Source organism: Arachis duranensis, chromosome 5 (genome assembly GCF_000817695.3).
Source record: "Arachis duranensis cultivar V14167 chromosome 5, aradu.V14167.gnm2.J7QH, whole genome shotgun sequence".
NCBI classification, from domain to species: Eukaryota; Viridiplantae; Streptophyta; class Magnoliopsida; order Fabales; family Fabaceae; genus Arachis; species Arachis duranensis.
The window spans coordinates 14,474,259-14,489,470 of NC_029776.3; the positions used below are offsets into that span (position 1 = coordinate 14,474,259).

The following is a 15,212-nucleotide window of genomic DNA, read 5'->3' on the forward strand; positions in this document are numbered from 1 at the left end:
GCATCTGCATAGCCAACTAGTTGTGACTTGGATCCATAGGGATAAAACAATCCCATATCAACTATTCCATGAAGATATCGAAAGATTTGCTTGATTCCGCTCCAATGTCTTCTGATTAGAGAGGAACTATACCTTGCTAGTAAGTTCACAGCAAATGATATATCGGGTCGTGTATTATTAGCAAGATACATTAGCGCTCCAATAGCACTAAGATATGGTACTTCTGGACCAAGGATATTTTCATTTTCTTCTTTAGAACGGAATTGATCCTTCTCCACATCCAAAGATCTTACGATCATTGGGGTACTCAAGGGATGTGACTTATCCATATAAAATCTTTTCAAGATCTTTTTTGTGTATGTTGTTTGATGAATAAAGATCCCATTTTTTATATGCTCGATCTGCAGGCCAAGACAAAATTTAGTCTTTTCAAGATCTTTCATTTCAAACTCTTCTTTTAGAGTTTTTATAATTGTTGGAATCTCTCCAGGAGTTTCAATGATATTTAAATCATCAACGTACACAGCAATTATTATGAATCCAGATGCAGATTTCTTTATGAAAACGCACGGGCAGATATCATCATTCTTGAATCCATTTTTGGCCAGATACTAAGTAAGACGATTATACCACATTCGTCCAGATTGTTTTAGACCATATAAAGATCTTTGCAATTTGACTGAGTATAACCCTTGCGAATATTCATTGGATGGTTTAGATATCTTTAGTCCTCCAGGGACTTTTATATAGATATCCCGATCTAATGAGCCGTATAAATAGGCTGTTACCACATCCATTAAATGCATATGTAGTTTATGATATGCAGATTAACTGACCAAATAACACAACGTTATCGCATCCACTATAGGGGAATACGTTTCTTCATAATCTATACCAGGCCTTTGTGAAAAATCTTGTGCCACAAGTCGGGCTTTGTAGCACATAACTTCATTTTTCTCATTTTGTTTTCTCACAAATACCCACCTGTATCCAACAGGTTTTACATCTTCTGGTGTACGGACTATAGGCCCAAAGACTTCACGTTTTGCAAGTGAGTCTAATTCAGCCTTCATGGCTTCTTTCCATTTTGGCCAATCATTCCTTTGTCGATATTCTTCGACTGATCTTGACTCAAGATCCTTACTTTCATGCATGATATTTAATGCCACATTATATGCAAATATTTCATTGATAATTGTCTTATTTTGGTCCCATTTCTGTCCTGTAAAGACATAATTTATCGAGATCTCGTCATTTTCACAATTTTTAGGTACCTGAACGTCTTCTGGCGTTAAAATTATATCAAAATTTTGGACAACTACAGGTGTCTCTACTATGTCTTTTCCAACAGGAATAGTATTTACCTCTTTTCGCTTTCGAGGATTTTTGTCTTTGGAACCGATAGGCCTGCCACGCTTCTGGCGTGTATTTGCTTTGGTGGAAATTTGTCCAACTGGGACATCAATTGGAATTAGGGCATTTTTCACTGATATATAAGATTTGGTTATCTTCTTTGTATCGAAAAATGCATCAGGCAATTCATTTGCTATTCTTTGTAAATGTATAATCTTTTGAACTTCTAGTTCACATTGCTCTGATCGAGGATCTAAATGCATCAATGATGATGCATTCCAATTAAGTTCTTTTTCAAGAAACTTATTCTCTCCCCATATAATGTTAGAAATTTTGATTCATCAAAATGACAATCCGCAAACCAGGCTTTAAATACATCTCCAGTTTGTATCTCAAGATACCTCACTATAGAGGGAGAATCATATCCAACATATATCCCCAATTTTCTTTGGGGTCCCATTTTGGTGCGATTAGGTGGTGCAATGGGAACATATATCGCACACCCGAATATTCTTAAATGGGAAACATTTGGCTGCTAGCCAAATGCTAATTGCATAGGAGAGAACTGATGGTAACTCATTGGCCTCAAACAAATAAGTGCTGCGGCATGTAAAATAGCGTGCCCCCAAACTGAGGTTGGGAGATTTATTCTCATAAGTAAGGGTCTAGCAATTAATTGGAGGCATTTAATAAGTGATTCTGCTAACCTATTTTATGTGTGAACATAAGCTACTAGATGTTCAACACTTATTCCATTAGACATACAATAAGCATCAAATGCTTGGAAAGTAAATTCACCAGCATTATCAAGACGAATTGCTTTGATTGAATTTTCTGGAAATTGTGCTTTTAATCGAATAGTTTGTGCTAGTAATCTCACAAATGCCAGGTTGCGAGAAGATAATAAGCACACATGTGACCATCTCGAAGATGCATCTATTAGGACCATAAAATATCTAAAAGATCCACATGGTGGATGAATAGGTTCACATATATCACCTTGAATCCTTTCTAGGAATTCAGGGGACTCAAATATAATCTTTACTGGTGATGGCCTTAAAATTAACTTTCCCTGAGAACATGCAGCACAACAAAATTCACTATATTTAAGAATCTTCTGGTTCTTCAGTGAATGTCCATGGGAGTTTTCAATAATTCTCCTCATCATGGTTGTTCCCGGATGACCCAATCTATCATGCCAAATTATGAATTCATTTGGGCTAGTAAACTTCTGGTTTACAATGGCATGTGATTCAATTGCACTAATCTTGGTATAATACAACCCAGATGAAAGTGAGGGTAACTTTTCTAATATAACCTTTTTATTTAAATCATGAGTTGTGATACATAAATACTCATGATTTTCTTCATTCATAATCTCAATTTGATATCCATTTCGGCAAATATCTTTAAAGCTCAACAAGTTTCTTCGAGACTTGGTAAACAACAGTGCATTATTTATTATGAATTTTGTTCCTCCAGAAAACAAAATTATAGCTCTTCCAGAGCCTTCAATCACATTGTCTGAGCCAATAATAGTATTAACATATTTTTCTTTTGGCACAAGATGGGCAAAATATATATCACTTTTGAGAATAGTGTGTGAACTTGCACTATCCGCAAGGCATACATCTTCATTACATATCCTTGCCATTCTCTTCAAAGACAAATAATAAAATGAGTAGTATGCACAGTTAAATTGAATACTTGATCAGAATTATTTTTCTAAGAAATACTGTACATAAAAATAATGTTATATACTAAAATTTTATTTTAAAACATGACATATTTAATGATTTCAAAAAAATTCATAAACATTAATATTTCATTATTTATATACATCATATTTGAAACTTAAATACATAGAAAATAAAACTTAACAATACATTATTTATTTATATGAATACTTAACAATCTCACACATTAAATTATTCCATCATTGATCAAATGACCAATATTTCCTTCAGGATCCTCAAAGAAATCAGATACATCATAATGAGTGGTGGAATTTTCAGCATCATTTGAAACAAAATTCGACTCTTTTCCCTTGTCGTCCTTTTTCAAAGATGCCTGGTAAAGATCGACTAGGTGCCTTGGGGTACGACAGGTATGTGACCAATGGCCCTTTCCACTACAACGGAAACACTTATCCTCTGTTGATTTATTCTGCCCGATATTTCTTTCTTTATCCCACTTCTGGTGAAATCCTCTCTTTTGAATATAATTCATTTTCCTTCCATAATTTTTCTTGTTATTAAAACCTTGCCATTTACCTCTTCTGGGGTAATTTGCCGCATTTACTTCAGGAAATGGGACGGCGCCAGCTGGACGCGCTTCATGATTTCTTAAAAGTAATTCATTGTTGCGTTCAGTAACAAGAAGGCAAGAAATTAACTCAAAATATTTTTTAAACCCTTTTTCTCGATATTGCTGCTGCAAGAGCACATTCGAGGCATGGAAGGTTGAGAAAGTTTTCTCCAACATATTATGGTCAGTTATCTTTTCCCCACATAATTTCATTCGTGAGGTGATTTGAAACATTGTAGAATTATATTCATTTATAGATTTAAAATATTGTAAACGCAAGTGCGTCCATTCATATCGGGCTTGAGGAAGTATCACCGTTTTCTGATAATTATACCTTTCTTCAAGGTCTTTTCAAAGATCTGCAGGATCTTTTAATATGAGATATTCATTTTCTAATCCTTTGTCAAGATGACGACGAAGAAAAATCATGGCTTTGGTTTTATCCTTCTGCGATGCATTATTTTCAGCCTTAATGGTATCTCCAAGATCAATTGAATCAAGATGGATTTCAACATCTAATATCCATGATAAATAATTGTTTTCAGATATATCAAGAGTATTGAATTCAAGATGAGAGAGTTTCGACATAATGAAAAATTGTTACCCGAGTCTTCCTAAAAATTTGATCAGAGTCTTGTGCTGATAACACGTTGTAAAATAACTAAATAAATAAGGAAGAAGTAACAAATATAAAATATGAAAATATAATTAGGTAACTCAAGTAATAATATTCACTAGAATTACTATATCAATATAGTAGATATAATTAATATATTTAATAATATTAAAGTATATAAGAAAGAAAATAGTATAAGAGAGAAGCTATTGTTTTCATTGCTTGTAATTGTGTATACGTACTATCACAAATCCATGTCCTATTTATACTTGTTCAAAATTTTTCTTTTCAAACTTCATTAATATAAAGTCTATCATAAAAAAATAAAGCACCCCTTATAATTAATATTACACAGCCTAACATTAACTTGATTGGAGAGATGCACGTTCATACTTATCATAACACCTAATACATTATGAAGTAAATTTATGCAATCCTAACAAAACACATGCTTGTAGCATTTTCGACAAATAGGAACATTCTTTACGCACATTAATTAGTAAGTTTAGATTTGAATTAATTTTTTTAACAAATATTTAGTATCAGTAAATCAATAAATTAATTTACTAATAATACATAAATAATAGAATTAAGTACTATTTTAATTTTTAAAATATAGACTAATTTTTTTTATTTTTAACCCTTTTTTTATATAAAATCGTTTTTAAAGTTTAAAACTAAGTTTTAAAATTGTTCTTTTTATTTAAATTTTAAAATTTTAAACTAAATTACCCATAACAAAAAAAATTATAAAATAAAAAAAATTAGAGAAAAAGAATGTTTCTATCCTCTGAAGGAGGAAGGGAAAAAGAAGAGAGAAAAAAAAAAAAAGAAAAAGCTGTCCACGATCTACTTCTATCCCTACGTCACCTTAGTATGATTTTGGTTTCTAAAGTAAGGACATTTTAAAACCAAGTTAAACTTTAAGAACGATTTTGTATACTAAAAAAATTAAAGACAAAAAAAATTTTTGACATATACTTTAAAGATAAAAATCGTACTTAGTCCTAAATAATATTTGATATTATAAAATATTAAATTATTAAATATTATATTTAAGTGAAAATAAAATTATTTTTGCAAGTCAGATTAAAATTTAGATTAAAAAAATTTAAATTCACCAATAAAATTAAGTGAAAGTTTAAATTTTATCCTATTCTTTTCTATTGCCGTCGTTATCATTTTGCTTGCTAAAAAAATTTAAATTGAAGTTCATTATTACGTCATATATTAATTATTATATGGAGATTCCACTTGCTTGAAAATCATCTTCTCGGGCTATAAAAGATCAGAATATATAGAAACGAAACTAGTAAAGTAGAGGAAGAAAAGACCAAGTCAAAGCTGGTGTTGACCATTGACTGTTGACTGCTGAGCAAAAGAAAGAGTGATATACTATACCCAGAATATACTTTTCCTGATTCATTTTTATCTTCTACCAACTACTGGCAACTGCTGCAGGCGGCAACCTTATCAACTGCAGTTTAAATTTCTTTAATATATAATTAGCGCACATAATTTTAAGTTTTTATTGAAACAAAAATAATTGATTGGAGAATGTTTAAGAACTTAATTTTTATAATTAAAAAAATTGATTAGTGTGAGCAAATACAAGAAAAAATATTAATTCCGTAACATTTGTGATTTGCACACACTATCTCTCAAGTAGTCTCAATTATTTTGATTTAATATTATATATATCTAACATGATAATACTATAAAAAGCAGACGTTTTCTCAAGCAGCCGTCACTTAGTAGAAAATTATGCTTTCTTGTTGGAATTTAAAAAAAGGAAAAAAAAGAAAAGAAAAGAGGAAGAAATTTATGAGGTGTATATAAAATAAACGGTTGCTTTCGTATAGACTTGTCTCCTACGGAAAACCTTTCACACAATCATCCATTGACGAGGCCCAACAATAGGGATTCAACTAACTTGGATAAACTTGTTTATTACAAGGGGAAGGCAACGCAGGATTAATTTTTACCATCTAAATATTATTTATATGCTAAGGTCATGGAAGTTTATTAATTTTACGTCGTAGTGGATATGTGCAATCTCAAGTAGTGTATATAGTATGAATTTTATGTAGTCAACTAAGAAAATAGAAGGGGTACTTTAGGGAAAAAACTTAACCCAACCACTTAACTATATATTACATCCAAATTTACTCTCACAAAATTTAAGAATAAAAAACCCAAAACTAAAAGCAACCATCAAAACCAACATCTACAACTAGACACTTTGGGAGTATTACTTGATGTATTATATGTCAAGGATAATGTTCGATACAAAAATTATTGGGGATCAATTTAAGATATTACCCTAGTTTTTATTAAAGAATTGTGAGGTCATTTAATCTAATTATATATTTTAGTGAAACATTAATATATGCTCTTCATAACTTATTTTTATTAACTTCCAACCATATATATAACCATACATATATAGTAATCCTTAGACTTTGACAGCATATATATACCTCAATTTCATATGGACCTTGGCCATTTATATACATTTGGTGATAAAAATCAAAATGGCCTCGCCATTCAGACAATTAGACGCAATTAATTATACGAGAAATTGGCCATGTCACCAACAGACAATAACTATGAAAATGGAAATTCAATTCAATAATATTAATTGTAACTCCATTACTACTTTAATTTCTTTCACTTTCGCATTCATCAGTTTTTGTCATTTCGAGGAGGGATACATGGCTTAGCTTATTTTATTTATTTTGCGCCTTAAGTTTCTTCATCAAGCTTTCTTATACATTGGTTGATACGTGCTGAAAACGGATTCGAAAACCTGTTATTCTGATGGAGAATACAGGATAGATAGGAATCATAGGATTTAATTTGTTTAGTTTATTAAAATAGCATGCATATATATTGCATATATAACCACGGTCTATTCATCAACAAAAACGGGGTGTTGATCTGATCAAACCATTGCTATCATCCTGCATCCTTTCACTTGGAGAATTAAGTATGAAGAAACTATTTAATTAAACTTAAATAATAGAATTAAATTATTCTTATATAGATAGGTATATATGAAAGTTGTAACGGTACCACGCAGAACAAGAAGTAGTGCTGAAAATAATGGATGTATGTTGTGCTTCATATGGTAAGATCAGATGAGAGAAGGCAACGAATTAATAATGACAATTATTAAGAGATCAGAGTAATTGTACATATACAATAACAATAACAACAACAACTAACAATAGAGATGCAGAGTATTGTTTGGGTGCAACTGAGTTGACAGCCATTACATCTTTGGAAAAACTAAATAACCACGAATAGTGTTGGAAACGGGACACCTAGTCGCTATGATAGCATTAAGTCCATCAATATTGAATTATATAACCGTTGATAGTAACAAGGGTCAAGGGATGATATTATATTGAAGCGCTCTTTAATTTGTTCCATGGCGACATGGAGTCAACCAATTAAACACATCCTATTCTAACAATACCATGTTTAATTTTCGTTCACATGCTGATGAAAGAAATTAGTAGTGCCTACTCAGTCCAAAACAAAGATATGCATTTTACATGTTCGTTCATGATACAATATATAAAATATTCAGAATATTTATTTTTCTTTTTTTTCCCCCCTTAGCCTCAATTATATTCCTCCCCTTCGCCCCTTTTTTAGTTTGTATTTTTTAGACTAAAAGATGGATTGATATGCAAATAATGGTGAGTAGGCAGGGGCAGCACACGCGGTTCATGAGGGCAAAACTGTGTTATATTTGAATATATGATAGAGACAGAGAATATTATAATTGTTTATGTGAATGATGAAAGGAGGTTGCATAGTAGTTAGTCGGTGGATTTGCAAAAGTATACTCCGATTTCTCCACTTTATTTGTGTGTCGATCTCAAACTGAGACAACAAGTTTGATCCCTCCAATCGTTAAAGGTGCTTGATTTGCTCTTTGGCGCTGTGCCCCACTTAGCTTATTATTATTATATTACATAACATAACATAACACAGTAACCCTATCATTAGGATGGTCCTCACTCCTAACCACACTAATAATATACATAATCACACATTCATATATTAATACAAAAAGGAGCATTTTTGTGATTATATATATATATATGCATAATAAAGAAAAAGAAAAAAGAAATATAAATGAAGAAGATGCATGGACCACACTAGGTAGTGCTAGGTGCTAGGTAGGGGTGGTAGAAGTGGCATGTAGTTACAAGTTTCAAACCTGTTCAAAAATGTGGCTGGTGTTAATGAAGTCTGAGAGTTGTACAGGGCCTTACACGCACACAATCCCCCGCCATTTGTGGACTCCCTAATTGACCCCTTTCCCACGCCCATGAGTCACCCCTGCCCTGCTGCTTCTATAGTTATAGGTCGTCTTCCAATTTTGATTTCAAACCCTCTCCCCCGTTACTTCTAACTTCAAAATTAAACTACTATTTCGTACACTCTACAACGTAACCTTTTTCATTCATTTGTAGATTTTCTTATTCGTTAGGTGGATAGACAGAGGTACGTTAAGGTAAAGGCTTCTCATTGTCTCTTCCCTGTAGCATCTAGTACACTAGTGTGTTGTTGTCTCCTACATACATTTTTAATTCCCCACCAAAACCATACAAACCAACCATTCACATAAAAAAAATCTTCCCTCAAAGTTACGTCGACCGAATACACACCACTTATTTCTTTATAGCCACAATTTTAATTCCACTTTACATCTAAACATACTTAAAAGAGAAACTGGGCTGTATTAGCTCTTTTTATGTGTATTAGCTCTTTATATATATAGAAATTAATGAAAAATTAAATGTTTGATGACTAATACTTTTATTTGTTATATTTAAATTAATATTAGCTAATTCTTCGTTTTTACACTTAAAATATTAGTTTCATTATCCTAAATTAAGTATCTCATATAGTTAAGTTATACATCTAAACTCTTTAAACCATTAACAATACTTATCATCAGAGAGATCTTTTGTCAATAATAAAAAACTAAACATACATCCTTATGTAATACTAGCTAGTTTATATTATTTGACTAGTTACCAGCAACTAATATTTTGTTATAATTATGACTCAATTTGATTTAATTTCTAAGTTTTCACATCATAATCAATTTTTATATGACTCAATTTGATTTAATTTCTAAGTTTTCATATCATAATCAATTTTTATTTTTAAGTTTTAAATATTCTTAATTTTGTTGTCTTTTGTCACTAATCTAATACTTATGTGTAGATATGACAACTTAACAACTACTTGACATTGCCTTAAATATATTGGCCTTAATTTTATCCTTCAATTAACTAAATTAAACTATTTACATGATGTGAGTAATTAACTATACACATAAATATTTCAATTATGCTAGTTGTGTATTAAAATTAGTTATTAAAATTAATTATTAGTATAAAATACATATTAAAACATAAATATATATTAAAAATAAATTAAATAATATGTTAATAATTGATTTTAGTGTATAAACAATATTTTTTTAAATATTTTGATCTATTACCTAAATTGATGACAAAATAATTAATTTGATTTATCATTATAAAATATTTTATAGATCGAAACTGGTATAGCAAACTTCCAGTGTTATCTCAAGATATATAAATTAAAAAGAAAAAGAGAAAAAGAATGAAGGATGATGTAGGATATGTTGATGGTGGTGGTGCTATTGGGTATTGGTAATAGGCAATAGGAAGTAGGAAGGCATGCGCTGAGTGCGTAGTGCACACCCAACAGAGAGAGAGTGACGTCATATCGTGGTGTAGGGCAAAGGGGGAGGGGAAAATTTTGGCAAGCGGCGGAGAAAGCTCCCCCTCCATGGACCACTTGCTTTTTAACAGACAAATATTTAAAGCTGTGCGTGCCACCCTCAACTTCCCCACTCTCAATTCTCGCGCGTAGGGACCTCTTTTTCTTGCATAAGCCACTCATTTTTAATCATCCCATCACTTTTACATACATAACCATGCAATATTATTCCTTAACCGACACTCCATACACGCATCAACTATATTTATCGTGCTGGTGAAATGGAAACGAAAAGAATTAAACATTGGTTATATTACTTACTTCGTCAGTGAAAAGGAGAACACATGATGTAAATTAAAACATGGTTGGAGCTGATTCTGATTGAAAATTACCTAGGAATAAGATTATCACTTTCAGTCACAAAATGGGAAATCGCCAATAATCATTGACAAATGAAACCCATTAATGTGCATACATATACGTACCACAATGTTACTGTTCATTAATTGTTTCACATCATAGTGAATTAAATTCCAATGGGGATATGAGCTATGAGATGCAGTACGAGTTAAGTTGTGATGGGGGTATGGGAAACGTGGAATTAAATGGCGCGTGGAAGGGGCATATGAATAAATAAAAGAATTAAAGAGGAAAAAAAAAGAAAAGAAAAGATGCGGTCCCATGCAAAATAGAGAGAGGAGGATGGGTGGAGTACTTTAATACGCGAATTAATGAGAATTAGAGGGGGGATCGGAAAAGAGTGGACCACCTCATCTCAATATCTCATCTCACGCCCAGTCCCTTATTTTAGGAACATTTTACACAAACCCAGGCATATAGCTGTGGAGATATAATAATAATAAAAATAAAAATAAAAATAAAAAGATCAGAAGCACAAAGCTCTGTTGAATTTTTATTGAGTGTGAGGCCCACTTGAACTCATCCTAAACAGAGTTCACTCTGTCTCTGCTGAAACCCATCTGAAAAAGCCTGGAAAAGACTCTACTTAGGATGACTTGCATCTTGGGATTCGTTCCCCTACAAAGATCCTCTTAACACCCCAATTACAATACTATACTCTACCATCACCCCGTTTTTTGTAATAAAATAAATTAATAATAAAGAAATTGGAGTTGGATGATGGGGAAGTAGGAAGGAAGGATCCCCTACACAAATACAAATAATATCCAATTTCCATTATTATTGTGGATTTGGATTTGGGGCGCTAAAAGCAGAATTTGTTATAAAATCAGGATTTTAGTAATGAGAGAGCAACTCATGTGGCGGCTTGTAGTATATGTACCAGGCAAAGGACGATCATTACTTTCTGTTGCTGCTTCTGGTCCTTCCTTCTTAACTGTACTTCCTTTGTAGACATTTCAAGGTCAGTCTTTTTATTTTATTCTTTAATACTCCAATCCAAATTAATATATTATTATTTACCTATTCTATTTAATTAATTAAATAAAATATTAGTAGGGGGTAAGAAATAATTGAGGAAATTTACTCTATAATTTGCTTTTGTATTTATATTGGTGCATTGACCCACTTCTTCTGCTAGAGAGAGAGAGAGAGAGAAAGAAAAGGGGGAGGGAGGCACACACATATGAAATGATGATGATGATGATGATGATGAACCCTATTCTGTGATGAGCAAGTATATATGTGATCTTTGTTGGTCCTAGCTAGGTTGGTTTTCATGGTCGTACCACCATATATGTTTGCTTATTAACAGAACACCACCACTCTACAAATAAAGCTCCTCCCCACCCACTACCACCTCATACCAACCAATTTCTACTCTTCCCTTAGGGTAAGATCTTCCACTCATCCAACTTCTTAATTACTTTCTTGTTTTCTAAATATACACTCCTTTGATTTGATGGTGCTTTATCTTCAACTCTGCTTCAGATAGTGGATCCATCAAACTATATCCAGCTGGAAGTGGAAGAAGCAGAATATATAAAGATAGTTTTAGAAGAAGAAGAAGCATCGATTGATCGATCGGAGAGGGGTTGGGTTTGTATGTGTATGTTAGGATGGCTCGAGCAGTGTGCGAAGAGAAATCGAGGGAGATGGTGTCATCATCAGGTGGTTTCTGTTACTCGGGGACGACGATGGAAGGGTTGGTGGGGGACCCTGCAGACATGTTCAACAACCTCACCAGTGGCATGGACATGGTAGGGTTTTCGAAGAATGTTGATAGCAACAACCCTCACATGTGGAAGGCTTTGTTTGGGAAACAAGGGCCTTCCAGTAGGAGCATCAACAACGATTCTTCTTCAGCCTCCTTCTACCAACAGCAACAGGTTGATGATGATTCATCGTGGCAGGAGAACAGGTTGGTGGTTGACGATTCATCTCTGAGGTGTGTGTTCCCATGTGAAGGAAACGAGAGGCCAAGTCAAGGTCTCTCGCTCTCTCTAAGTTCAACCAATCCCTCATCCATTGGCTTGCAATCTTTTGAGCTCAGACAAACCACTCACCCTCAGTCTCAGCCTTATTATGCATATCAAAATTTTGCTAATAATAATAATAAAGCTGCAGCTTCCTCCTCATCTACTAGTGCTTATCAAGGACACTTGATGCTCAAGAACTCCAAGTACTTAGTTCCAGCACAGGATCTTCTCAACGAGTTTTGTAGCCTGGCCATAAAGCACAAGTCCAACAACAACAACCACCAGCACTGGGAAGATCACGATTCCTCAAAGAAGCCTTCTCCTACCTCTATTGAATTCCTGGAGCTGCAAAAGCGAAAGACCAAACTGCTTTCCATGCTCGAAGAGGTATGTGTGTATGTGTTTGCTAGGGAAAAAAAAGGTGCAAGTCAAACGGTCTTTATTCCGTTATGTGAATTATTAGTATCTATCAATGCAAATCAAGCCCAGTGAGGTCCCTAGCTAGCTAACTTTTTGATGGTTCGGTTGATGGGATTGTATTGGGGATTCTTTGAACTAACTAAGCAGCCAGTGCGGGCCTTTTCATTAATGCCACCACCTCGTGACAATAACTTACCCTTTTTTCTTTTCTTGCCAAACATGTCATTTCCTATTCCCCCGTATTGGTAAATCAAAGTAAAAAGATCTTTTAACTCAGGTTGACAGGAGATACAAGAACTACCGGATTCAGATGAAGGCGGTGGTGTCTTCCTTTGAGGCGGTGGCTGGGAACGGTGCTGCCACGGTTTACACGGCTTTGGCACAGAAAGCCATGTCTAAATATTTCAGGAACTTGAAGGATGCGATAATGGGGCAGATTCAGGCGACAAGAAAGGCCATGGGAGAGAAAGATCCAGTTGCACCAGGCACCACCAAGGGCGAAACCCCGAGGCTGAAGATCATTGACCAAGCTTTGAGGCAGCAAAGGGCATTCCAGCAAATGAGCATGATGGAAACTCATCCATGGAGACCTCAGCGTGGCCTTCCCGAGCGCTCCGTTTCTGTTCTTCGTGCTTGGCTCTTTGAGCATTTCCTCCATCCGTAAGTACCTCTCTTTCTTGGTAGATTAATACAATAAGTAGTAAGGTAGAATATTGATTTTGCGAAAGAATCAATGTTCACTCTAAAACCAATAAAGTGGTTTCTCAATCATTTATGCCTTGCTAATAACTATACGGTACAACATTGGTAGTTTCTGTGCATCACCATCCGGATTCCTTTCATCCCTATTTTGTCATATATGATGCGATCTGTGTAGGACCATTATTCCCATCCATGTTACAATTAATATAATTACTATGCATGTATGTCACGTTAATTCAATGGAAGCTAAGGTCGTATATTTGGACCTTCATTCCTTGCAGTTACCCAAGCGACGTTGATAAACATATTCTAGCCCGCCAAACTGGCCTATCAAGAAGCCAGGCACGTCCATCTCTTTCTTTTCACATTCCATTATTATGCTAGGTAGAGGGCCTTGTCAATTAAAATGTAAAGTAAATGTATGTCTGGAAATGAATGAAGCAGGTTTCAAACTGGTTTATCAACGCAAGGGTTCGTCTGTGGAAGCCAATGGTGGAGGAAATGTACATGGAGGAATTGAAGGAACAAGAAAATATGATGGCTTCTTCGGAGGGTGCTGACGACCCGGACCTCCACCTGCCATCATCACGATCGGAGGATCAGAAGCCAAGCGTAGTGGTTGGAATGGAGTCCGATCAGTGTGCGTCATCATCCATGCTCAACAACATAAAAAACGACCCAAAGAGCAGCCATAATAATCCGGAAGAAGAATGCTTGGGGCGAGTGATGGACACGTTTGGATCGGTGGAGCTTGATTTCTCTTCATACACGCAGCAGCAGCAGCAGCAACAGCAGGGTTTCAATGGGGTTTCTTTAACTCTAGGGTTACAACAGCACGGTGGAAGCGGGGTGAGCCTGGCGTTCCCTCCTCCTCCGGTGAGCAGTCATCATAGCTCGCTCTTCTACGCAACAACCAGGGATCAGATAATGGACAGCTGTCCACCCTCATCGTCATCTATAGTTCATCACTACTCTCTTGTTGATGGCGAACCACAAAATCTTCCTTACAGGAATCTCATGGGTGCACAGTTGCTTCATGACCTCGCTGGCTAATTTATTTATTTATTAATATTTATTTTCAGATTTCCATGCACGTGCCTAACATGCTCTTTCAAATTCCTTTCTTAAATATATATACACTACTACATACATAAAGCAACTCTTGAGGTTAGAAATATATATAAATCCTATAGTTAGTTCCTCTATTTTTAAGTATGTAATGTATCTAGAAATCTACTTCTCTTCTCTCTTTATATTTTTTCAATTATGGCTTGGATGCTGTGGTGTGGCGCAACCTTTGATAGGGGCAGGCGGGCAGAGAGAGAGAATGCAAGTGGGAAATAAAATTCTTTCGTTAGGGTTAAAGATATTTGTTGGTTTGTCATGGAAAGAGAAGAATATAGTGTTGTGCCAAAATAAAAATGAAATGAAAAAAAAAGGAGAAGAATATTGGAAAAGGACAATAACATTTGGCTGTACAAATTTGGTGGGATGCTAAGAAGAACAAAAGATTGATTTTAAAAAAATATCAAAGATAATTTTTTGTGGTTGTGGTCCCTAATCGACGCTCATGAAGACAACATATATCGTGGCGATAAGAATTAGTTGCTTTGTGATATGTCAACTTTGATGATTGGTTT

The 15,212-nt window shown here is 34.3% G+C and overlaps 1 protein-coding gene across 1 annotated transcript; it reads left to right on the top strand.

Annotated features, from left to right (window-relative positions):
- The first annotated feature begins 10,903 nt into the window (after nt 1-10,903).
- On the top strand, nt 10,904-15,212 carry LOC107488272 (homeobox protein BEL1 homolog). The gene is made up of 6 exons (XM_016108994.3): nt 10,904-11,435; nt 11,613-11,864; nt 11,963-12,837; nt 13,148-13,530; nt 13,854-13,914; nt 14,017-15,212. The coding sequence occupies exons 3-6, from the start codon at nt 12,091-12,093 to the stop codon at nt 14,623-14,625; spliced, it is 1,800 nt and encodes a 599-aa protein (XP_015964480.1). The 5' UTR covers nt 10,904-11,435; nt 11,613-11,864; nt 11,963-12,090; the 3' UTR covers nt 14,626-15,212.

What these genes read in the sequence shown, in the direction of transcription:
- LOC107488272 (XM_016108994.3), top strand. Translation starts at nt 12,091, where the DNA reads ATGGCTCGAGCAGTGTGCGAAGAGAAATCGAGGGAGATGGTGTCATCA. An exon ending in TGCTTTCCATGCTCGAAGAG is followed by an intron (nt 12,838 to 13,147) that starts GTATGTGTGTAT and finishes CTTTTAACTCAG; the next exon opens with GTTGACAGGAGATACAAGAA. An exon ending in TTTGAGCATTTCCTCCATCC is followed by an intron (nt 13,531 to 13,853) that starts GTAAGTACCTCT and finishes CATTCCTTGCAG; the next exon opens with TTACCCAAGCGACGTTGATA.